Genomic DNA, 25934 nt, shown 5'->3' on the forward strand with positions numbered 1-25934 from the left:
CTTCAAACTCAGTGCCTCTTTGCTTGACATCATGGGAAAATCAAAATAAATCAGCCAAGACCAAAAACATTGTAGACCTCCACAAGTCTGGTTCATCCTTGGGAGCAATTTACAAACGCCTGAAGGTACCACGTTCATCTGTACAAACAATAGTACGCAAGTATAAACACCATGGGACCACGCAGCCGTCATACCGCTCAGGAAGGAGACACGTTTTGTCTCCTAGAGATGAACGTGGTGCGAAAAGTGCAAATCAATCCCAGAACAAGAGCAAAGGACCTTGTGAAGATGCTAGAGGAAACAGGTGCAAAAGTGTCTATATCCACAGTAAAACGAGTCCTATATCAACATAACCTGAAAGGCCGCTCAGCAAGGAAGAAGCCACTGCTCCAAAACTGCCATAAAAAGCCAGACTATGGTTTGCAACTGCACATTGGGACAAATATCGTACTTTTTGGAGAAATGTCCTCTGGTCTGATGAAACAAAAATAGAACTGTTTGGCCATAATGACCATCATTATGTTTGGAGGAAAAAGGGGGATGCTTGCAAGCCGAAGAACACCATTCCAACCGTGAAGCACGGGGGTGGCATCATCATGTTGTGGGGGTGCTTTGCTGCAGGAGGGACTGGTGCTCTTCACAAAATAGATGGCATCATGAGGTAAGAAAATTGCGTGGATATATTGAAGCAACATCAAGACATCAGTCAGGAAGTTAAAGCTTGGTCGAAAATGGGTCTTCCAAATGGACAATGACCCCAAGCATACTTCCAAAGTTGTGGAAAAATGGCTTAAGGACATCAAAGTCAAGGTATTGGAGTGGCCATCACAAAGCCCTGACCTCAATCCCATAGAAACTTTGTGGGCAGAACTGAAAAAGCGTGTGCGAGCAAGTAGGCCTACAAACCTGACTCAGTTACACCAGCTCTGTCAGTAGGAATGTGCCAAAATTCACCCAAATCATTGTGGGAAGCTTGTGGAAGGCTACCCGAAACATTTGACCCAAGTTAAACAATTTAAAAGACATTGCAACCAAATACTAATTGAGTGTATGTAAACTTCTGACCCACTGGGAATGTGATGAAATAAATAAATCATTCTCTCTACTATTATTCTGACATTTCAGATTCTTAAAATAAATTGGTGATCCTAAATGACTTAAGGGAATTTTTACACGGATTAAATGTCAGGATTTGTGAAAAACTGAGTTTAAATGTATTTGGCTAAGGTGTATGTAAACTTCCGACTTCAACTGTATGTTACGTCAGAAAAAAAGTTATAAATTCTTCTGTCCTGGTTAAAAACAAGTTGTCATCCAATAGGCTTTGATAAAATGTCCAATATCCTCACCCACATGGAAATTCTGTAAGAGTAATGTATATGCCAATTATTTGACAGTCCGACCAAATTCTGTCCCCTATCAACACTTTACTTTTGGTGCCAGCGAGAATGACATAAAGTAGTCAAGACGATGAGCTTGATTGAGCCTCCACAATGTATATCTCACTAGCCTCCATATTTACACTAGTTCCAAGGCATTTGTGATTTCCTTGTGAAGTCCACAAGGGTGATTGTTGGTAGTGTGATTCCCTTTTATGGTCCATTGAGGTATTTAAAACCGTATTATAATCTTGATAAATCATTATATATATTTTAAAAGAAGCATGAATCATCATTATTTGGACCATATAGATTAATGAGCTCTCTCTCTCTCTCTCTCTCTCTCTCTCTCTCTCACCAAAGCTACATTGCCACACCCTTTACTGGAAATGTACCTCCTTATGAGAAGGACTTTGAGTCTAGAATAGATTAAGTCATTACATCATAACCAGTTACAGTGTTTACTGTTCTTCAAGCCACACCTGTAGAATTAGGATAGCCAATGAGAGAACCGAATATTACATAAACAAGATGATGTACTTCAGGCCACACCTGTAGAAGTAGCTAATAAGAACTGTAGAGAGCAGCCATTGAAAGAGTTACAGAAAAACCACTGGAGCTGGCAAACTACAGACTGCATCTATTTCAAGTGCAAACTCAACCGGAACGCAATGAAGAAGATGAACAGAAGGGCAAGACGTGATCATCCAAGTGAGTACAACCATTGTGCTTTTATACCTGTTTATTATTTAAACAGTTTCTAACTGTTATTCAAGTTTACTGCTCAGACCATACACCACAGCCCATCAGGCATTATTGCCTAGCCCTTTACACTGAGTACTCATATACATTATTGCCTAGCCCATCACACGCAATGACTACATCTAAATTGAAGTCATTTGAAAATTGAAGATTTGGGCAATGATAAGCACCTAAATTTGAAGATAGTGTCTGTTCAGTAACATGTTATAGACCACATGACATCAGAGCTCAGGGTCTCCTCTTTACAGCTCTGTATGGGGTTTGACTGTTGTGGAAATTCTAATCAAAAGGAAGAGAGACTGCAGAATCTTCAAACAAACTTTATTATAAGAATTGCAATTCTGGAGGGGGTAACAAATCACTCAATGATGCAGAGTTAAGAGCCCAACGAACAAAGTTGGGTCTCTGTTTTAATAAAAATATACAACCTCTAGCAGTCAACCATTGTACAGCAATAAACTTTCATGCTATCTTCTTCTTCCTGTACCTTTCCACACAGCTGCACCCTCAGTATTTTTTTTATTTATTTAACTAGGCAAGTCAGTTAAGAAAAAATCTTATTTTCAGTGATGGCCTAGGAAGAGTGGGTTTACTGTCTTGTTCAGGGGCAGAACGACAGATTTTTACCTTGTCAGCTCGGGGATTCGATCTTGCGACCTTTCAGTTACAAGTCTAACTCACTAACCACTAGGTTACCTGCCGCCCCAAGTACACAGAAAGGCAGGATGTAGCCTTATCACAAGATTAAGGCCAACAGCCAATTTGGGGGTAAAGATCAGAGACATGACTCAGGCAGGCAGTCTGAATAGAAAAGTACTGGTCCGATCATTAAACGCATAAGCAGTAGAGAACATAGTCTTGTAATTTTTCCACCATAACTGTCAGCCATTCGGAACTCCAGCACGGCAGAGAGTTACCCCCATCCCTCCCGCTAATTGGGCCATTTTTTTAATCATCTAGCTTGACATGTTGGCAATGGGACAAGATTTTAAATGATGCCCACCTGACACAGACTGCAATTTATAATAGGCAGTTTTTGAATTGCGTAAACAGTTGTGTAAAGGCGGGGATGCAGGGCTGTGTTCCAAACAAAACAACTAGAAGGGTGCTTGCTCTAGTTCCTCAACAGCACAGATAGGAGAGCTCAAAAAATACACCTTCAGATCAGGGGCGAAAATCTGATATCAACTTTGGAGGGGACAATTACATGAAATTGTCTCAAGAGCAATTCCTGAGGGGACACCAAAAGTAGTGCTGTAACACATAGCCTACATTGTAATATGGTAAATGTATATTGAGGAACCAAAGAAATAAGGTGTTTGCCGTACTCCTAACTACCGGTACCCAAAACTACACAACTAATCACAACAGCAATACCATTGCCTTTAACAAATCTTAGTTCAGTCACCAGTTTAAGTTGAGAGTGGGGGTATCCATGGCATTTTCCAATTATGTTCCTATTTTACAAGTCAAAATAATTGAGAACCTTTCATAATGTTGCCAAACAAAGACTCAACAAACTTACCGGAGACTCCCTGTCTCTGCCAGTCTGTCCCTGTCTCTGCCAGTCTGTCCCTGTCTCTGCCAGTCTGTCCCTGTCTCTGCCAGTCTGTCCCTGCATATCTGTCCCCAACTCTGCTGTCTGTGTGCCATCTGTTGCCTGCTCTGCCTAATGACATCATTGTGAAACATTTCCATTAGCATTTAATTTCTTTCTTATGAACATTTTATGAACTAGTCTTTGAGATATTAGGCTACTAGGGTTCTTACTTTGCGTTTTGGTGTACTGAAAAATACTCTGATGTCCGTCTTTTATTTTTCTGCCATTTTCTACCTGGCTGGCTACACACACACACACACACAGTGTGTAGGTTATTTACAGTAGGAGATGGGCTTCTATCATCTTCAATAATTTATTTGGGCTTCGATCTAAAAGGTAGCTAGCAAGTGTGAAACGGATTAAAATGACACGAGTTGACAGCTGTATGAGTTCACCATTTACACAACATATGCTGCAACCTTTTGTAATTTTAATAGTTTGTTTCATATTGGCTGGCTTCCAACAATAGCTGAATTTGCAAAGCTAGCGAGCACCAATTCAGTTTCAGTGGTGTTTGCTATAATCTTTGCTACCCAGGTTAAATAAAGGTGAAATAAAATAAATAAATAAAAGTTCCCTTGTGACAATTTAGCTTTTGCAACGAGACCATTACATGTATTTAAGACAATGGTAGAAGAGAGTGTAGTTCTGTTCAGTTTGGATTTCAGTTTATTGCTAACCTTATCACAGGGACTTTGAAGCACTAACTTACATCATCTGCATGCTGATCTTAGAATAAATTGACGATAGCAAAGATTCCATCTTTGACGACGCCACATAAATGGAATAGGTACTAGCTAGCTTAATAGTTAATATTTGCGCGCTAGCTCTGCATATTCAGCTAGTGTGTGTGCGCGATTGACTGGATTAACCTCACGTCAGTTACGTGCATTGAGTGCCTTTCAGACAGTAGATACGACCTCTCTGTTACCTAGCAAGCTAAGGAACTGGCAGTGGATCAAACCATTGTGAGGCAAAGGGTGGGGGGGTCGCATTCTTTTGAAACTTAAAAACGCGCTATTAAGTATCTATAATCAGCACAATTGCTTTCATTGCGTATTATTAATATTATTTAAATTACATAGTTATGTTTCAGTGATATATTTGGGGGGGACAAATCATATTTTTCCCAGGATGGGGGGTCGTGTCCCCCTCGGGATTTCCGCCCCTGCTTCAGATGCGTGGTCTGCTGCAAACAGCATTAATAAACGTTGACATTAGTTTAATGATATGGAAATGTGAAGTGCACATTTGGACTCACAGATGAGTCAGATTAGTCATAAAAGTGCGTTGTAATTGCGAAGGAACCGTGCAAATTTGAGAGATGTTGCCACTAGGAAACAGCAATTAGACCTCTCACTCAAACCCTTGTCATTTTGTCTTGTTGGACCTAACCCAATTTCCAGTAATATTCTATTGTTACTGAACGTATCCAGAGTATTTTCAGATTTCTTTAACAAATGCAGCGAAAAGTACAGTAAATGTAAAAAGCACATAGAATCATTGGTAAAAAAAAAAGAAGAAAAAAAAGAAATCGCAGGTCACAATAACAAAATGAAATTAAGAAATATAAATACATGTTTTATTTTTCTCCCGTTTTTCTCCCCAATTTCGTGATATCCAATTGGTAGTAGTTACAGTCTTGTCTCATCACTGCAACTCCCACATGGAGGGAAGGTCGAGAGCCACGCGTCCTCCGAAACACAACCCAACCAAGCCGCACTGCTTTTTCACACAATGCACATCCAACCCGGAAGCCAGCCGCACCAATGTGTCGGAGGAAACACCGTACACCTGGCGACCTGGTCAGCATGCACTGCGCCCAGCCCGCCACAGGAGTCGCTAGTGCGCGATGAGACAAGGATATCCCTGCCGGCCAAACGCTCCCTAACCCGGACGACGCTGGGCCAATTGTGCGCCGCCCAGGCGGCCGGCTGCGACAGAGGAAATATCATCAATTTGTACTAGTAATACATTTAGTTGTTTTGAAAGATTAGAAAGCTCATCTGCTTTTTTGTAATGTTTTGTACGGTAACAAATCTGAGTGGTTTTACCTACCTGCCACATCGGCTGGTGGATCAATAAGTATATTTCCCACCTGGGCTGTGTCCCTCTAGCGGTGACCTTGAACACAACAGTTTCTGGTCTGCTGGGCGGGTTCACAACAAACTTTTTCCTCACAGTCTCGGTACCTTCCCAAAGTACAATTTTAAAATGTCCCAAACTGAACTTGAACAGTCCCAAAATTAAAATACATGTTTTGTTTTTGTAAGGGGTTGATACGCCAACATGGATCAAGGTAATTTGCAGTGATTTTCAAGTAATTTGTGTATTTCTGACACAGATACATGTTTCATGACCTTAAATAAAAGATCCCAGAAATGTTCCAGCTTATTTCTGTCCAATTTTGTGCGCACATTTGTTTGCACCCCCTGTTAGTGAGCATTTCTCCTTTGTTAAGATAATCCATCCACTTGACAGGTGTAGCATATCAAGAAACTAATTAAACAGCATGATTACATAGGTGCACCTTGTGCTGCAGACAAAAAAAGGCCACTAAAATCTGCAGTTGTGTCACACAACACAATGCCACAGATGTCTCAAGTTTTGAAGGAGCGTACAATTTGCATGCTGACTGCAGGAATGTCCACCATTGAATGTTCATTTCTCTACCAAAAGTAGTCTCCAACATCGTTTAAGAAAAGTTGGCAGTACATCTAACTGGCCTTACAACCGCAGACCACGTGTAACCACGGCAGCCCAGGACCACCTCACCCGGCTTCTTCACCTGCGGGATCGTTTGAGACCAGCCACCTGGGCAGATTATGAAACTGAGGAGTATTTGTCTGTAATAAATCCCTTTTTTGGGGAAATAGTCATTCTGATTGGCGGGCCGATGCCTTCCCAGGCCCACCCATGTCTGCACCCCTGCCTACTCATGTGAAATCCATAAATTGGGTACATTTATTTCAATTGACTGATTTCCTTATATAAACTGTAACTCGGTAAAATCGTTGAATTTTTTGCATTTATATTTTTGTTCAGTATATTAAACTTCATTTGTTAAGAAAAACACTTTGTAGGCTATTACTGAAATCCCTCTCAACTGCTTAGACTTTAAGGAAGTTAAACAAACACTCACACAGGCAACAAAAGCTGGATCTATCTTATTTTTGCAGATATACAGTACCAGCCATTCTATGTAATGGGTAAATGTGTCCAAACTTTAGACTGGTACTGTATATGGATGATTTAGAAAAGCATTTAGAAGAATTATCCCACTCCGTCTAAAGGACAACTTTTTGGAAGTGTCACGTCCTGACCAGCAGAGGGAGTAAGTGTTAAGTTTTGGTCAGGGCGTGGCAGAAAAAAGTTGTGTTTTCTATGTTCTGTCTAGGTTGGGTGTTTCTATGTAGAGGTAATTGGGGTGGACTTCCAATTGAAGGCAGCTGTGTGGTGTTGCCTTTGATTGGAAGTCCTATATTAGTTGGGTGTGTTTGTGGGGAATTGTTTTTGCACTGCGTTTGTGAGCCTGCAAAACTGTTGGTGTCGTGAGTATCATTTAGTGTATTGTTTTTCCAGTGGATGCCTTACTCCTCTTTTTTTGAATTAAAAGAAAATAAGTATCCACAACTCTGCTGCATTTTGGTCTTCCCTGCAACACCACGACATAATCTGTGACAGGAAGGTTATTTCTAAGGCCAACTTTACCTTTTAGCTTTGTGGATTTTCTGAACTGGTAAGATCTATCCTTATTTTCCCCATTTGGATTAATTAGACTTAGTTGGATCTGGAATTGAACTAAGCATTAACTTATTTTTGTAAGGCTTTGCTGGATGTCTAAAGTTGAGCTTTTCATTTGTGTTTCAGAGCCTTACATTTCATTCGTTTTTGGGGGGAGTTTGGTTTGATTTTGTATGCCATCGGTTATTTGTTTTATTTAAAACTACCTTATGCCATACTGTACGTACCCTCCCTTATTCTTCTATGAGCGGTGTTGGGTTTAGTGCTTACTGACCGTTATAAGGTTTTGAAGTGTCTGTCCTACATCTAGGAGATACAAGAAAGCTCAGGGGGGAAAGAAACGTATTTTGGTTGCCACAAAACTACCTCCATACAATTGTATTGGTTACCTTCAGACCAGTCCAATGATGCTTGTGGGGGTCATAGAGCAAAACCATTTAAGTCTCCCCTTTCCACATGTGGTCATATTAGTTTGTAGCCTAAACGGTTAGTTTCATAATGGTTAGTTTGTGAGAAATCTGATTTTCGGAATTTGTCTCATAGTCAGGCAAAAAAACGCTCTAGCAGGTGCGGAAGGGCAACATTGGCAATTTTAGACGTAGCCCATGCAAAAAAACATCTCTAGCTTAAACTGACAGGTTTTGATGGGAATTCTTGTATTATATTACTTTGATGCATCAATCTACTCTAAATGATTAATAGCCAACTGATTCCGTGAGCTCCAAGCCTCCACAACATGTCAGATGAAGCAATCTCACAAATTAAAGGCTTTAGACTTTTTTTTGTTAGAGCAGCCTTTCTGGTATTACTTATGATTTATTTAGTGTTTACACTTTTCAAATGGTTAGAAAAATAACAAGTCAAGTCATTAGTAGGCGTAGTCTAGCAGCCTTCTATAACCACCATCGAGCTGTAGGCCTAAGACTGCATCCTATTTAGCCGTCTTTATACCGTAACTTAATTAAGACTATATTTTCAATATACACTGAGTGTACAACACATTAGGAACACCTTCCTGGTATTCAGTGGCACCCCATTTTGAAGTCAGAACAGCCTTACTTCGTTGGGACAAGGTGTCAAAAAGGTTCCACAGGGATGCTGTCTCCAATGCTTCCCACAAATGTGTCCAGTTGGATGGATGTTCTTTGGGTGGTGGACCATTCTTGATACACACGGGAAACTGTTGAGTGAATAACCCAGCAGCGTTGCAGTTTGACACATTATATGCACTTGCTTCTTACCTTCGTCCTTTTTCTTGAGCTCCAGTAGCTTCCACAAATAAGTAAACTTTTTTCTACACATCTGACTTGCCCTTTCCCTCCTGAGTACCCAGTAAACATTCCCACGTTTCAAGTTCTCGCCCTCCTCATCCATTTAGCTGTCACGTGTTACGGTGTTCAGAGTTTTTATAACCTATTAATTGATGCGATTATGATAGGCTATATTTCAGGCCTCATTGATCATGTGCATGCAATGCATACATGTCACGTAAAAAGGGAATGTTTTTCTTAAACAAAATGACTGGGTTTTGGTAACATAACTTTTCAGTCAGAAATGTTTGTAATTATGTAGCAGCTTCAGCAACACGGACAGCATGACAAACACTTGATGTTCTGTGGTGGTCGCTGCAATCGGGAGGAGAGAGAGACACAGCTGATGCTAGTCACACAGTCACTGCTGTCTTTTTTAAACACAACGCAGCAAGTCTGAGCAAAATCAAATCAATTGCAGTCAGACTCCCTCAAGTCATGTTTGTGTCTCAATAATTTCATAAAACTGTTCGCTTAAAAGCATCAGACGGGAGCACGTGATGCCGCGGAGCTGAGCAGACATTGACAAACCGAGCTCTTCAAAGTTATTCTATTATTACCTAAATAACAACATTGAAACAATATTCTAACATCGGCTGATAAGTTGTCAAGTACTTACCTTCCCAAAGAGCCATGGCCCTCCGGCTGAGACGCAAGAAGGACGACCAAAATTAGTTGATTCCCAAGATAACGATAACGCCACAGCTAGCAAGATTTAGTGTAATCTCCCAGAAGTATTATTTTAAGGAAACCAGCATTAACACAGCAGTACATGTGAAGTTCCGCTTGTTCATTGTAATGTACCCAATAAGCTTAGACTAACAAAATGGCTACAGTTCTAGGAAACAGATGTCAGCCTTCCCCTTTATGAATTCAATAACAGGTCACATTTTACCTTGTTGGCCTCCAAGCTGCCACACCAAAGAAACAGCAAAAATCTTTCATAATACTTCACCAAATAAACCTCCAATATTTCAATAAACCTCAACAAGACCTTCATTGCAGCTTGGCATCCAGCAGTTACCCCTCTCTGATCTGTCTTGCACCCAGAGAACACGATATGCTCTACTTCTAAAGTGAGGGGCACAGGTGTGCTCAATCACCTTGTTAACCTGCAAGCAGGAATACAAACATAATGGATCACCCATCACATTCAACACAGAATTGCACACAAAAAGTCAAAAAGGCGAAGAGTTAGAGGGAATATCCACCCTGTTACATTATTTAATCCTTGAATTAATGTGGCATAGAGGGGTAGGCTTGACTGATGCTATTATAGCTGAATATGGTCACTGTGAATCTAATTTATTTACTTTTGTCAGTTACTATGTCACTTAATCTAATTTGATAACTAACAATGATGAAACTGCATTACATTTTGTATTTCCACAGATTTAGTGCAGCCAGCTGATCTGAGGATAGTTCTGGTGGGGAAGACTGGATCAGGGAAGAGTTCTTCAGGAAACACCATCCTGGGGAGAGAGGTGTTTACTTCTGAGTCAAGTCCAAGTCCAGTGACTGAACAGTGTGAGAAACGAAGTGAAGTGGTGGATTGGAGGAAGATTTATGTCATCGACACTCCTGGGATCAGTGACATATCATTGACAGACACATATTTGATTTATAAAATATGGAAACAGTTTTGGAGAACAGATAAAGTAGAGATAGAGAGATGCATTGAGATGTCAGTCCCAGGACCCCATGTGTTCCTGCTGGTGATCAGACTGGATAGATACACAGAGGAGCAAAGAAACGCTGTGAAGTACATCCAGGACAACTATGGAAAAGGGGCCTCAGACTACACTATAGTATTATTTACTGGTGTAGATCAGCTGGAGGGAAAACCAGTAGAGGAGTTTCTGGAGGAGAGTGAGGATCTAAAGACACTGGTCAACAGCTGTGGAGGCAGATATCATGTCTTCAACAACAGAGAGAAGAGAGACCATACTCAGGTCACAGAGCTGCTGAAGAAGATAGAGGAGATGGTGGTGCATAATGGAGGAAAACACTACACCAATGAGATGTATGAGAAAGCTCAGAAAGAGATCAGGAACAGTCAGTTGTTAGAGTTCGGCTGCACAGCTGCAGCAGTAGGAGTAGGTCTTATTGCAGCCCCAAACAAGGCTTCCGCTATAGGGATAGTAGGATTATCAAAGGTTATAAGCGGACAGATAACACAGCTTGTAAACAACAATTAAAACAATTAACTACAGGATTAGTGTCTGTAAATAAACCCTGAATGACAAACATGATTATTGCTATTATGATTTATCTTGGTAGAATTTATTATTTATGATATGGTTTAATATTGACCCTATTTTGGTTGTCACTGCATACTGCATTTAACCAAATGACTAAATCATTCATTAAAGTTATTAGGTTAATTATTGTAAGAGTTTTACTTCACATAATGGAAGAAGTTTGACACAGTACATTTGTACAACATCACTTCCATACCTGATGTGTTGAAGCATCTCTGTAATCATGGTTGTAATGTAAAGTAGTTTAATGTGCTGCTCACTAATCACATTTATTTATAGTCTTTTGTTATGTACTTTTAACATGCTGTTAGGTAGTGATGGGCACTGATATGGAACATCTATATCGAAGTCAGTTATATATCTTCTAACCTACCCAATCAGTTATATTACAATATGAAGCTTGTTGATGGTCATCAGCAGGCAGTTAAGTATGATAAGTTGAGAGCCTGTGTAAGGGTGCTGTGTCTGTAGGAACAGTTAAGTATGATAAGTTGAGAGCCTGTGTAAGGGTGCTGTGTCTGTAGGAACAGTTAAGTATGATAAGTTGAGAGCCTGGGTAAGGGTGCTGTGTCTGTGGCAACCTTACAGTAAGGTTAACAGCAAGGATAAGGCCATATCAAGATATGCCTTGCTCATATTGATATCAAATTGAATTATCGATATTGATGCCCACCATTAGTGTCTTTTCATTACATAATAATTCATTTATTTAAAAACCTTGTAATACTTTTAGATTATTTACAAAATAGAGAAATGTAAGATTTTGTTAATTGAAACTGCCCTTGAAGTTGACCTGTATTTGATGATAAAACATGCTCATGTTAAAGGGGAAATTTGCAGTTGCTACATCCATTTGAAGAATTATAAATGAATGATATGAACCCATTGATTCTTGAAGAATAGAACTGACAAATGTCTCATGATCTTAGTTCAACTGTCATACCCCATGATAGAACCCACATTATAAGCTTGTTTTACTCCAATGTTTGTGAACAAAGTAAATGTAAACACACACTAGCCCTTAAAACATCAAAACTATCATGTTGATATCATGGACGGTCAGTCCTTACATCATAGCTCTGTCTATGAATTTGATAGTGGTTACATTTCTCCAGATCCATCTCTCAGGTTTTTACCGAAACAGAGGCGGGGAGTCCAACGTTATTGTTTTAACTGCTGATTGCCGCTTTAAGATACATCGATGATTATATTTTTGTTTGTTTCAAGCTTGTGCTGCATATGATGTTTCATGATTTGCAAACTTTGGATGCTTAAGGGGATTTAGTCATTGTAAATGTGTGCTTGTATGCCAACCTTGGATGCTTAAAGGAGATTTAGTCATGGTTGATGTATAATTTACCCAGATTTAAACAATATACAATAAAGTGAAATCAAGAAAATGTTAATTTCATATTTTGTTCAAAAACCACTATGCATACAACTGGAAGCACAAGCATTTTGCTACACTCGCATTAACATCTGCTAACAATGTGGCTGTGACCAATACAATTTGAATAGGCCAGTTGGTCACATATATACATTACATACATACATACATACACACATACATACATACATACATACATACATACATACATACATACATACATACATACGAGAGAGAGACCAACTGGCCTTTTCAAATATATATATATATAGGGGTTGTCATGGTAACCTCAGTAATATAGTAAAATAATTTACACTTAGGAAATGTGTTTCCTATGTACAACTTTCCTACGCAGACTTACCAGACTTGTTTGTATTCCTATTCCTTATGGATCACCATTAGAGAGCTAATATTAATAATTAATATTATTAATTAGAGATTAACTTCTTCACTACTTGTATTTGTGAGAGGTATTGACATGTTGAATGCATCCATTTGTCTGTTTAAACTACTGGCACACAGCTCGGACACCCATTCATACCCCACATGTAACAGTGCCTCTCGCAGGAGGGGGGTGTGTGGAATCAGGAGCAGGAGAGCAGATGGGTTCCAGGGAAAACAAATGTTTATTCAGGTGGTCCCGAAGGCACAGCACAAACACAAAGGGAAAACCGCACAAAATGTAGTATCCACCCACAGGGAAGGAACTCTGCACACAGAGGAGAAACCTCAACTCAGCTAAAGACAGAGCAAAAATGTCCACGGTAAACACATACCGTACTAAAATGAAACAATTCCCGTGGTGCAGGCACGCACCTTTTACAAGTAATAAACAGCAATAATCCCGCACACAGCCTAACCTGCAGCGGGGAAAAATTAACCCACCGAAATCAGCTAAATTAGACACAGGTGTGATAAACCAGACAGAACTAAACTAAAAGGAAAATGGAATCGGTGGCAGCTAGTAGGCCGGCGACGACGACCGCCGAGCACCACCCGAACAGGGAGAGGAGCCACCTTCGGTGGAAGTCGTGACACCACAAGACATGCCACCAGAGGTCTCTTCACAGTCCCCAAGTCCAGAACACACTATGGGAGGCCCATTGAGCCATGACTAGATGGAACACTATTCCACATCAAGTAATTGATGCCAGCAGTAAAATTTGATTTAAAAAAACAGATACACCTTATGGAACAGCAGGGACTGTGAAGCAACACAAATATAGGCACAGACACATGCATATACACAATGTAACATACACACTATACACACAGATTTTGTTTTGTACATATATGGTAGTGGAGTAGGAAACTAAAATTATTTGGCATGGGTCCGCAGATCCTAGTAAAACTGACTATTCTATCGATCCTTACATTTCGGCGATGTTATTTACAAAAAAGCCTCCAACACTCTACTCAATAAACTGGATGCAGTCTATCACAGTGCCACCCGTTTTGTCACCAAAGCCCCATATACTACCGACCACTGCGACCTGTATGCTCTCGTTGCCTGGCCCTCGCTTCATATTCGTCGCCAAACCCACTGGCTCCAGGTCATCTATAAGTCTTTGCTAGGTAAAGCCCCGCCTTATAACAGCTCACTGGTCACCATAGCAGCACCCACCCGTAGCACGCACTCCACTAGGTATATTTCACTGGTCACCCCCAAAGCCAACTCCTCCTTTGGCAGCCTTTCCTTCCAGTTCTCTTCTGCCAATGACTGGAACGAATAGCAAAAATCACTGAAGCTGGAGATGCATATCTCCCTCACTAACTTTAAGCATCAGCTGTCAGAGCAGCTTACAGATCATTGCACCTGTACATAACCCTTCTGTAAATAGCCCACCCAACTACCTCATGCCCATATTGTTCTATATTTTTTTCGCTCCTTTGCACCCCAGTATCGCTACTTGCACATTCATCTTCTGCACATCTACCATTCCAGTGTTTAATTGCTATATTGTAATTACTTCATCACCATGGCCTATTTATTATCTTACCTCCCTAATCTTACTTCATTTGCACACACTGTATACTGACTTTACTTTTGTGTTGTTGACTGTACCTTTGTTTATTCCATGTGTAACTCTGTTGTTTGTGTCGCACTGCTTTGCTTTATCTTGGCCAGGTCGCAGTTGTAAATTAGAACTTGTTCTCAACTAGTCTACCTGGTTAAATAAAGGTGAAATAAATAAAAATAAAGATCCTCAAAAGGTTCTACAGCTGCAACATCGAGAGCATCCTGACTGGTTGCATCACTGCCTGGTACGGAAACTGCTTGGCCTCCGACCGCAAGACACTACAGAGGGTAGTGCGTACGGCCCAGTACATCACTTGGGTTTAACTGCCTGCCTGCCATCTCTAAAAATTGTCAAAGACCCTAGCCACCCCAGTCATAGACTGTTCTCTCTGCTATCACATGGCAAGTTGAAACGGAGAGCCAAGTCTAGGACCAAAAGGTTTCTCAACAGCTTTTACCCCCAGCCATAAGACTCCTGAACAGCTAATCAAATGGCTACCTGGACTTTTTGCATTGCTATTTGCACCCTCTAGTGGTGACCTTGAACACAACACTCTCTGGATCAGTGGAGCTGGAAAGAGCACGAACAGATCTGGGACCAGGATGTTTCAAGCTTTCAGTCAAAACAGACAGTGAAAAAATAAATGATATGGAACAAGGTATTGAAGTGTCTGTCCTGTATCTAGGAGATATAAGAAAGATGAATAATTTGGGACACATATTTACCACAGAACTACTTCCATTCATTTTTTAACCGGTACCGGGTTACCGACAGACGAGTCCCATGACACTTGTGGGGGTCGTAGAGCAAAACGAAGAACACCATTGTATAACACCATACCAAAACCATAATAACAATTACAGTTGTGATCATTAATATTGGCACACTTGCATTTTTTTATAAATATGTTGAAATTGAAAACTTTGTGTCACACATGAATGTTTGATGATCAACTTCACAGAAAACAATAATTTAAAAAAATATTCAGAATTCATTTGTTTACTGTGCAATTTATCTCCCCTGTGGCAAATTGTAGGAAGCATGGCTGACACGAACCACATGGTATACTGTACAACGAGGAAGAGCTGTAACTCACTGGTCTGGTCAAGAAGCCGTTAATGCAATATTCTCTCAGAAATTGAGCAGATGCATTGATTGGTTCTCTAAAAATATTTTTTTTCAAGGAGGTTGAGATTAGAAAATCCAACAGTTGTAATGGAAGGTGGCGGTGCTGTGTGTTTGAGTGTGAGTGAGAAAGGGTGCATTCCACAGCTAAGGCGAGGCGACGTAACAACCAATGGTTGCGAGCCACGTCATCGACTGTGTCATCCACTGGAAAATTGCAATAATATATGTGGTTAGATGATACTTAAAATACCTATACAGGCGTCATAAGATCTGTCAGGCGTCAGCAATGTCTAAGCATAGGAATGCGACAACGAGGAGAGACAACCAGTAAAAGTACAGCCCCCTTCATTATCAACGCATCATGCCGACAACTTCAAAATAGCCTTTCAAGACTGAAGTCAGCAGGACTTTGAGTTAGTATCAGCCAGACTTGTTGCTGTGTTACACAGTAAAAATAGCCATTCATCCAGTTTAGAAAAGAGAATACTGAACATTCTGCTCCATTGTTACACTCCCATTGTAAAGCAGAGGGTTCCATTGTACTGTATTAGAACACAACTGTACTTTAGAACTAGAAGAGACTCCACTATCAAAATAAGAAATGATGGTCAACTGTATAGATACATAGGCTGGGATTGAATACAAGGCGTGTTATAGAGCACTAGACAGCTGACAATGCAACTTCAGCAGACATTCATATGCATTTACTATAAATGTGATCTCTGTGAATGGGGAAATTGCCTTGGGGGCATTTTCAGCTGTCTAGTGCACTGCTCTATAACACACCTTGGCCTGAATTCAGGCCGTAGTCTTGTTCTGTACTGCTACCTGAGGTCAGAGCATTGGGCCAGTAACAAAAAGGTTGCTGGTTCAACTCCAGGAGCAGACAAACATTTGTCTGTGTGCCCTTGATCAAGGCAATTAACCACAATTGCTCCAGAGGTGCCGTTAACCCTGTCTAAAGACCCCAGCTCTCTGCGGGTGTTGGGATATACAAGAAACACATGTCCAACTCACACATGTACAAGTGTGAAATAGGACCAATAACAGCAGCTACTATAGTCACCATGCTAGTGAGCCTGACCTGAAATAACCCCTGCACATCTCATGACTGTTTATAATCATGGCAGTTATCTACAGTTTCTCTTTCCCTGTTTGGAAACATGCAGAACTAGTTTATCATCATTCCATTGGATAATAATGGACATGTGGTAACATGCAGAACTAGTTCTTCATCGTTCCATTGGATAATAATGGTCATGTGATAACATGCAGAACTAGTTCATCATCGTTCCATTGGATAATAATGGTCATGTGGAAACATGCAGAACTAGTTCATCATCGTTCCATTGGATAATAATGGTCATGTGGAAACATGCAGAACTAGTTCATCATCGTTCCATTGGATAATAATGTACATGTGGTAAAAGATAAGATATGTATCTAAAGAGGAAAGACATCGGCACATGAAGTCTGGCTGCACAACCGATTGGTAAACGTTTTGCAAATTGAGAAATCATGTGACTAAACTGAATAATAAGAAGAACTACGCTATGAATCAAAGATAAATTACATAAATAATGATAGCAAAAAGCTACGGAGCACCTTAAGTGAAATTTTGGGGAAAAAAAGCAAACTTAGCTCCATCATTCATTTTTAGAAATGTTTGCAAATTTATGAGAAAAAATTACAAAACTGAAATATAACATTTACATAAGTATTCAGACCCTTTAACCAGTACTTTGTTGAAGCACCTTTGGCAGTGATTACAGCCTCAAGTCTTCTTGGGTATGACGCTACAAGCTTGGCACACCTGTATTTTGGGGAGTTTCTCCCCATCTTCTCTGCAGATCCTCACAAGCGCTGTCAGGTTGGATGAGGAGTGTCGCTGCACAGCTATTTTCAGGTCTCTCCAGAGATGTTCTATAGGGTTCAAGTCCTGGCTCTGTCTGGGCCACTCAAGGACATTCAGAGGCTTGTCCTGAAGCCACTCCTGCGATGTCTAGGCTGTTGGCTTAGGGTCGTTGTTCTGTTGGAAGGTGAACGTTTGCCCCAGTCTGAGGTCCTGAGACCTCTAGAGCAGGTTTTCGTCAATCCTGACTGGTCTTTCAGTCCCTGCCTCTGAAAAACATCCCCACAGCATGATGCTGCCACCAGCATAATTCACTGTAGGGATGGTGCCAGGTTTCCTCCAGACGTGACACTTGACATTCAGGCCAAACATCTCAAGGATGATCAAAGGAAACATGATGCATCTCAGCTCAATTTCCAATCTTATAGCAAAGGGTATAGTATGAATACTTATGTAAATAAGGTATTTCTGTTTGATATTTGTAATACATTTGCAAAACAAAATCTAAAAACCTGGTTTCGCTTTGCCATTATGGGTATTGTGTGTAGATTGATGAGGATTTTACTTTATCCATAGTAGAATAAGGCTGTAACGTAACAAAATGTGAAAAAAGGGAAGGGGTCTGAATAGGGGAAAGGGGGGGATACCTAGTCAGTTGTACAACTGAATACATTCAACTGAAATGTGTCTTCCTCATTTAACCCAACCCCTCTGAATCAGAGAGGTGCGGAGGGCTGCCTTAAATCGACATCCACATCCTTGGCGCCCGGGGAACAGTGTGTTAACTGCCTTGCTGAGGGGCAGAACGACATATTTTTACCTTGTCAGCTTGGGGATTCAATCCAGCAACCTTTTGGTTACTGGCCCAACGCTCCCACATTCTGAGTGCACTGTATATACGGTACTGTCACGCCCTGACCGGGTGAACTCAGGTGTTTTGGGTCAGGGTGGTTTATGTTGGGTGGTTTTCCTGTGTTTGTTTTCTGTTTTGCGTTGGAGCCTTGTGTTGGCTCTATTGGGGAGTATTTCTATGTTGGTTTCTGTCTTCCCAATCAGAGACAGCTGTCGCTAGTTGTCTCTGATTGGGATCTCATTTAAGTTCATTTTCCCCCACGCTGTTCGTGGGGAATTGTATTTGCATTGCTATTCGTAGCCTGTGAAGCTGTTCGTTCGTGGTATCGTTTATTGTTTTGCTGGTTCACCGTTCTAATAAAAATGATGATGAACCAAACCTCCGCTGCGCCTTGGTCCCTCTATAACGACGAACGTTACAGAATTCCCCACCGAACCAGGACCAAGCAGCGGGAGGAAAAGGAGCGCGAGAGATGGGCTCGCGAGGGAAAGGAGTTCTGGACCTGGGAGGAGATCATCTCGGGGAAAGGACCCTGGCGGACGGACTCCCAGGTCGAGGAGGAAAAGCCAGCCGGTAGACGGAGTCGCAGGCGGCGGTCGAGGAGGCCCGGAAAACAGCCCCAAGAAAATTTTGGGGGGGGGGCTAATGGGGTGGTCCGGTAGGGCAGAGGAAGAGCCCAGACCACTGCTCTCGTGGGGGATGACGGCGGAGGAAGAGACGAGGATGAGGCAGTTGATTGAGGACCTGCAGAGGGAAGATCTGGAGGAGGAGCCCTGGTATGCGGAGTTGCGCGCTGTGTCGCCAGTGCGCCCGCACAGCCCAGTGCGTCCGGTGGACAGACCCAGCACATGCCGTGCTAAGATGGGAATCCAGCCGGGACGAGTGGCTAAACCAGCTCCACGCTACAGGTCACCTATACGTGTTCACAGTCCTGTCTGGCCCGTCCCTGCTCCCCGCACCAAGCCCACGGTGCGTGTCCACAGTCCTGTCCGGCCCGTCCCTGCTCCCCGCTCCAGGCCACGGGAAGCGGAGTTGCGCGATGTGTCGCCAGTGCGCCCGCACAGCCCGGTACGTCCGGTGGACATGCCCAGCACATGCCGTGCTAGGATGGGCATCCAGCCAGGACGAGTGGCTAAACCGGCTCCACGCTTCAGGGCACCAGTACGTGTTCACAGTCCTGTCTGGCCCGTCCCTGCTCCCCGCACCAGGTTAGTGGTGCGTGTCCCCAGTCCTGTCCGGCCCGTTCCTGCTCCCCGCACCAAGTCAGAGGTGCGTGTTCCCAGTCCTGTCCGGCCCGTTCCTGCTCCCCGCACCAGGTTAGTGGTGCGTGTCCCCAGTCCTGTCCGGCCCGTTCCTGCTCCCCGCACCAGGTTAGTGGTGCGTGTCCCCAGTCCTGTCCGGCCCGTCCCTGCTCCCCGCACCAAGTCAGTGGTGCGTGTCCCCAGTCCTGTCCGGCCCGTCCCTGCTCCCCGCACCAGGTTAGTGGTGCGTGTCCCCAGTCCTGTCCGGCCCGTCCCTGCTCCCCGCACCAGGTTAGTGGTGCGTGTCCCCAGTCCTGTCCGGCCCGTCCCTGCTCCCCGCACCAGGTTAGTGGTGCGTGTCCCCAGTCCTGTCCGGCCCGTCCCTGCTCCCCGCACCAGGTTAGTGGTGCGTGTCCCCAGTCCTGTCCGGCCCGTTCCTGCTCCCCGCACCAAGTCAGAGGTGCGTGTTCCCAGTCCTGTCCGGCCCGTTCCTGCTCCCCGCACCAGGTTAGTGGTGCGTGTCCCCAGTCCTGTCCGGCCCGTCCCTGCTCCCCGCACCAAGTCAGTGGTGCGTGTCCCCAGTCCTGTCCGGCCCGTCCCTGCTGCCCGCACCAAACCAGTGGTGCGTGTTCCCAGTCCGGCACGGCCCGGGTCCGGTCCACCGGTGCCCAATCCTGTTCCGGGCGACGGCTCCGCTCCAGAGCCTGGGCATGCCGCTCCACAGTGGTCCAGTCCGGGCCAGAGGGGTAGGGCTAAGGTGGAGGCGGGGGGGAGAACACGCCCGGGGCCAGAGCCTCCACCGAGGGTGAGGCGCCCACCCGGATTCCCCCCCCTAATAGACTTAAGTTTGGTGCGCCGGGAGTACGCACCGTTGAGGGGGGGGTACTGTCACGCCCTGTCCGGGTGAACTCAGGTGTTTTGGGTCAGGGTGGTTTATGTTGGGTGGTTTTCCTGTGTTTGTTTTCTGTTTTGCGTTGGAGCCTTGTGTTGGCTCTATTGGGGAGTATTTCTATGTTGGTTTCTGTCTTCGCAATCAGAGACAGCTGTCGCTAGTTGTCTCTGATTGGGATCTCATTTAAGTTCATTTTCCCCCACGCTGTTCGTGGGGAATTGTATTTGCATTGCTATTCGTAGCCTGTGAAGCTGTTCGTTCGTGGTATCGTTTATTGTTTTGCTGGTTCACCGTTCTAATAAAAATGATGATGAACCAAACCTCCGCTGCGCCTTGGTCCCTCTATAACGACGAACGTTACAGGTACTCTACCATATTTTAGTCAATACCACTCCGACATTGCTTGTCCTAAAATTTTTATATTTCTTAATTCCATTCTTTTACTTTCAGATTTGTGTGTATTGTTGTGAATTGTTAGATACTATTAGACTGTTGGCGCTATTGTATGAACACAAGCATTTTGCTACACCCACAGAAACATCTGAAAATAATGACATACCCAAATCTAACTGCCTGTAGCTCAGGACCTGAAGCAAGGATATGCATATTCTTGATACCGTAGGAGAACAGAACACATTAGATCTGGTAAAAGATAATACAAAGAAAAAAACATTGATTTATTTTTCTCAATATCTTTGCAATGCAAGAGCAAGGCCACAATGTATTATTCCAGTTTAGATGCAATTTAAACTGGAATTTAGCAGCGTATGTGCAAAGTTTTAGACTGATCCAATGAACCATTGCATTTCTGTTCAAAATGTTGTATCAACTCTGCCCAAATGTGCCAAATTTGTTTATTAATATATTTTGAAGTTCATAACTATGCACTCTCCTCAAACAATAGCATGGATTTCTTTCACTGTAGTAGCTACTGTAAATTGGACAGTGCAGTTAGATTAACAAGAATTTAAACTTTCTGCCCATATCAGATATGTCTATGTCCTGGGAAATGTTCTTGTTACTTACAACCGATCCCATAGAGGTTAACACGGGGCAGCAGGTAGCCTAGGGGTTGGAATGTTGGGCCAGAAACCAAAAGGTTTCTGGATCGAATCCCTGAGCTGACAAGGTAAAAATCCTTCGTTCCGCCCATGTACAAGGCAGTTAACCCACTGTTCCCCGGTAGGATGTCATTGTAAATTAGATTTTTTTCTTAACTGACTTGCCTAGTTAAATAAGGGTTACATTTTTTTTAAATAGCACAACGCTCTCTGGTCTGATGGGTCCCTCTAGTGGTGAACACAACACTAGATAAGAAAAGTGAGTTTTGTTATGATAAATGCTAAGTGGAATCCTTGAGACATCCAACTCTGACATCACCCTATTGAAGTTGACATTTACAACGCTAAAGGGTAGGGTTAATTAAGGGTTAAGGTTAGGGTAAGGGTTACAGTTAAGGTTAGTGGTATGGTAAGGGTTACGGTTAAGGTTATGGTAAGGGTTAGGGTTAAGGTTAGGGTTATGGTAACAAGTTTCCTAAGCATGACTAAGCAGACACAGATACATTGCATTAGTATTAGGGTGGGAGAGCGAGAGAGAGGCTATTATCTATTCAGGCTCTGTCTCAAGTTGAAGGAGAGAGGTCTTTGTCCTGTCTAAGGCCTTTTCTGGGCACTGAGCCAATAGCTCAAGATGTAGCCAAACTAGCTCCTCTTCTTCTTGCACCTCCCGCAAGTCAAACATCCTTCTTATAGACAAAGGAGTGAAGCCTTTACCATATGTCAACTTCACCTGGGCATCTGTGAGGCAGACAAGGGAGCTGAAGTACATTTCCTGGGATAAACTTTGGTCCTCAATCGTGAGAGAGAAAAACCAGCATGGCAGATGATACTAGTGAGTACACAATAACAGCTTTATAACATATTATACGATGTGATTTGCGAAAATATTTAGAAAAGTTCCATTAAATTAGATTGTCAATCTGAGCCTGATATACAATAACACATAACCTCTTCATGTTTACTACAGTTCCTTTACTTGAGGAGGAAGATGCGACGTCACACTTCAGTGAGTATGGCTTGATTCCTTTATGCTCAGAGAATTATTATAAATTGGGTGTTTTGAGTCCTGAATGCTGATTGGATGACAGCCATGGTATATCAGACCGTATGCCATGGGTATGACAAAACATGTATTTTTACATGCAGAACTAGTTCATCATCGTTCCATTGGATAATAATGCACATGTGGTAAAAGATAAGATAGGTATCTAAAGAGACATCGGCAAATGTAGGATGAGTCACAAATGGAAACCTATTCCCTTAATAGTGCACTACTTTCTACCAGGCCGGTTTTTAATCTGTGTCATTGCTAAACATACTGGCCTTTCAGTAACCTTCACATATGAACATTCTATCACTTGAAGAGATCAGAGTATTTGATCCTTAATTGATAACCCTTACAGCCATCCTTCAATCACAAAGGTTACAGTATGCAAATATTGGAACTATATCACTTTATTTTGCTTGTTGGTGTCTGGTTGCTTAGCAACATCTTTTTACAAGAGTGTAATGTTAGCTAAACAGACTGGTACCAAAACTACATTGCCACACCCTTTAGTATTTTACACCTAGGGTTAAACCTACACATAAATTTAACCCATTGTATAAGTTTCTCCAAAATTGAAATATTCAAGGCATTTATATATAAATTCCAGTCGTACTTTATCAAAAGCCTTTTCAAAGTCAGCTATGAATACCAGGTTGGGTTCCCCAGATTTTTGATAGGTTTCTATTGTGTCAGGGGCGACAGGTAGCCTAGTGGTTAGAGCATTTGGCCAGTAACCAAAAGGTTGCTGGATTGAATCCCCGAGCTGACAAGGTACAAATCTGTTGTTCTGCCCCTGAGCAAGGCAGTTAACCCACTGTTCCCTGGGTGCTGTGGATGTTGATTAAGGCAGCACTCCCACCTCTCTGATTCAGAGGGGTTGGGTTAAATGCGGAAGACACATTTCAGTTGAATGCATTCAGTTTCCCGTACTTGTCTTATATTATTTCCAATGTATTGTCCATGTAAAAAACCTGTCTGATTAGGATGAATAATATCCGAGAATACCTTTATAATTTAATGCACTATACATTTTGCTAGAATTTTATCATCACAACACTGTGCCTCTAAATTATTTTTAATTGTAAAAATAAATGTACCCCCTTTTTCTCCCCAATTTTGTGATATCCAATTGTGATCCTATTACAATCTTGTCTCATCGCTGCAACTCCACAATGGGCTTGTAACGGCCGTTGCAGGGAGTAGACCAAGGCGCAGCGTGGTTAGTGCTCATCATTGCATTTATTGAAATTAACACTGAATCAAAAACCAAAGTGCAACAGCTGAACAGTTCTGTCAGGTAAGAATAGTAAACAGAAATAACTTCCCACAAAAACCCAAAGGAAAACAGGCTGTACAGCTGTCCCTGATTGAGAGCCATACCAGGCCAAAACAAAGAAATACAAAACATAGAAAAAATAACATAGAATGCCCACCCTAGTCACACCCTGGCCTAACCAAAATAGAGAACAAACCCTCTCTATGGCCAGGGCGTGACAGTACCCCCCCCCCCGAAAGGTGCGGACTCCGGCCGCAAAACCTGACTCTAAAGGGGAGGGTCCGGGTGGGCCTTCCTTACGGCGGCGGCTCTGGTGTGGGACGTGGACCCCGCTCCACCTTTGGCTTGGCCCACTAAGGTGGCGCCTCTGGAGTGGGGACCCTCGCCGCCGACCCCGGACTGGAGGGTGACTGGCAGCGCCGGACTGGCGGGCGCCCCTGGCTGCGCCGGACAGGCGGGCGACTCTGGCTGCGCCGGACAGGCGGGCGACTCTGGCTGCGCCTGACAGGCGGGCGACTCTGGCTGCGCCGGACAGGCGGGCGACTCTGGCTGCGCCGGACAGGCGGGCGACTCTGGCTGCGCCGGACAGGCGGGCGACTCTGGCGGCTCCGGACTGGCGGGCGGCTCTGGCGGCTCCGGACTGGCGGGCGGCTCTGGCGGCTCCGGACTGGCGGGCGGCTCTGGCGGCTCCGGACTGGTGAGACTTGCAGTAGGCTTGGCTCTGGGCGCAGGCACAGGATTCACCAGGCTGCGGAGACATGCAGGAGGCCTGGCTCTGGGAGCAGGCACAGGACTCACCAGGCTGGGGAGACATGCAGGAGACCTGGCTCTGGGAGCAGGCACAGGACTCACCAGGCTGGGGAGACTTGCAGGAGGCCTGGCTCTGGGCGCAGGCACAGGACTCACCAGGCTGGGGAGACATGCAGGAGGCCTGGCTCTGGGAGCAGGCACAGGAATCACCAGACTGGGGAGACATGTAGGAGGCCTGGCTCTGGGAGCAGGCACAGGATAGACCGGATCTTGAAGATGTACTGGAGGTCTGGAGCGCACAGCCTGCACAACCCGTCCTGGCTGGGTTGCAACTGTAGCCCTGCACGGGCGGAGTGCTGGCACAGGGCGAACTGGGCTGTGCTGAGGCATGATGGCTGCCGTGCGTAGAGCATGCGCAGGGTAGCCTGGGCCTAGGAGACGCACTGGTGGCCAGATGCGCTGAGCAGGCATACTCCTACCTGGCTGGATGACCACTCTAGCACGGCACTTGCAGGGGGCTGGGATGTAGCGCACCGGGCTATGAGCGCGCACTGGAGACACCGTGTGCTCTACCGCATAACACGGTGCCTGACCAGTACCACGCCGCTTCCGGTAAGCACGGGGAATTGGCTCAGGTCTAACGCCTAACTCCGCCAATCTCCCCGTGTGCCCCCCCCAAAAAAATTTTGGGGCTGCCTTTTCACCTCCACCTGCTTCCCCGGCAGGGTGTTGCAATGGTCCAATAGCTGTTCCCAAGTCCAGTCTATTCTTCCCTCCAATTCCTCCAGCGACCAGGATGCCATCACCTCCCGAGCACGCTGCTTCATCCACTCCTGGTGCTGCTCCCTTCCACGCTGCTTGGTCCGTTGGTGGTGGGTAGTTCTGTAACGGCCGTTGCAGGGAGTAGACCAAGACGCAGCGTGGTTAGTGCTCATCATGAAATTTATTGAAATTAACACTGAATCAAAAACTAAAGTGCAACAGCTAAACTGTTCTGTCAGGTAAGAATACTAAACAGAAATAACCACCCACAAAAACCTAAAGTAAAACAGGCTGCCTAAGTGTGGCTCCCAATCAGCGACAACGATGTACAGCTGTCCCTGATTGAGAGCCATACCAGGCCAATACAAAGAAATACAAAACATAGAAAAAAGAACATAGAATGCTAGCGTCCCACCTGCGGTACACACTCGCCAACAGCCAGTGAAATAGCAGGGCGCCAAATTCAAAACAACAAAAATCTCATAATTCAAATTTCTCAAACATACAACTATTATATCCCATTTTAAAGATACACTTCTCGTTAATCCAACCACAGTGTCCGATTTCAAAAAGCATAACATTAGATTGTGTTAGGACAGCGCCTAGA

General features: G+C 43.6%; 2 protein-coding genes across 2 annotated transcripts in view; both read left to right on the plus strand.

Moving 5' to 3' along the window:
* Window positions 1-1932: 1932 nt before the first annotated feature.
* LOC115178779 (GTPase IMAP family member 7-like) lies at window positions 1933-11776 on the plus strand. The gene is made up of 2 exons (XM_029740093.1): window positions 1933-2090; window positions 10188-11776. The coding sequence occupies exons 1-2, from the start codon at window positions 2051-2053 to the stop codon at window positions 10991-10993; spliced, it is 846 nt and encodes a 281-aa protein (XP_029595953.1). The 5' UTR covers window positions 1933-2050; the 3' UTR covers window positions 10994-11776.
* Window positions 11777-22292: 10516 nt separating this feature from the next.
* Window positions 22293-25934, plus strand: part of LOC115178775 (GTPase IMAP family member 7-like) — a 39130-nt gene continuing 35488 nt past the window's right edge. The window contains exons 1-2 of the mRNA XM_029740087.1: window positions 22293-22323; window positions 22459-22497. Of these exons, the coding sequence (XP_029595947.1) occupies window positions 22308-22323; window positions 22459-22497 (55 nt within the window). The 5' untranslated portion in view covers window positions 22293-22307. The remainder of the gene's footprint in view (window positions 22324-22458; window positions 22498-25934) is intronic.

Source organism: Salmo trutta, chromosome 38 (assembly GCF_901001165.1).
Source record: "Salmo trutta chromosome 38, fSalTru1.1, whole genome shotgun sequence".
Taxonomy (NCBI): Eukaryota; Metazoa; Chordata; class Actinopteri; order Salmoniformes; family Salmonidae; genus Salmo; species Salmo trutta.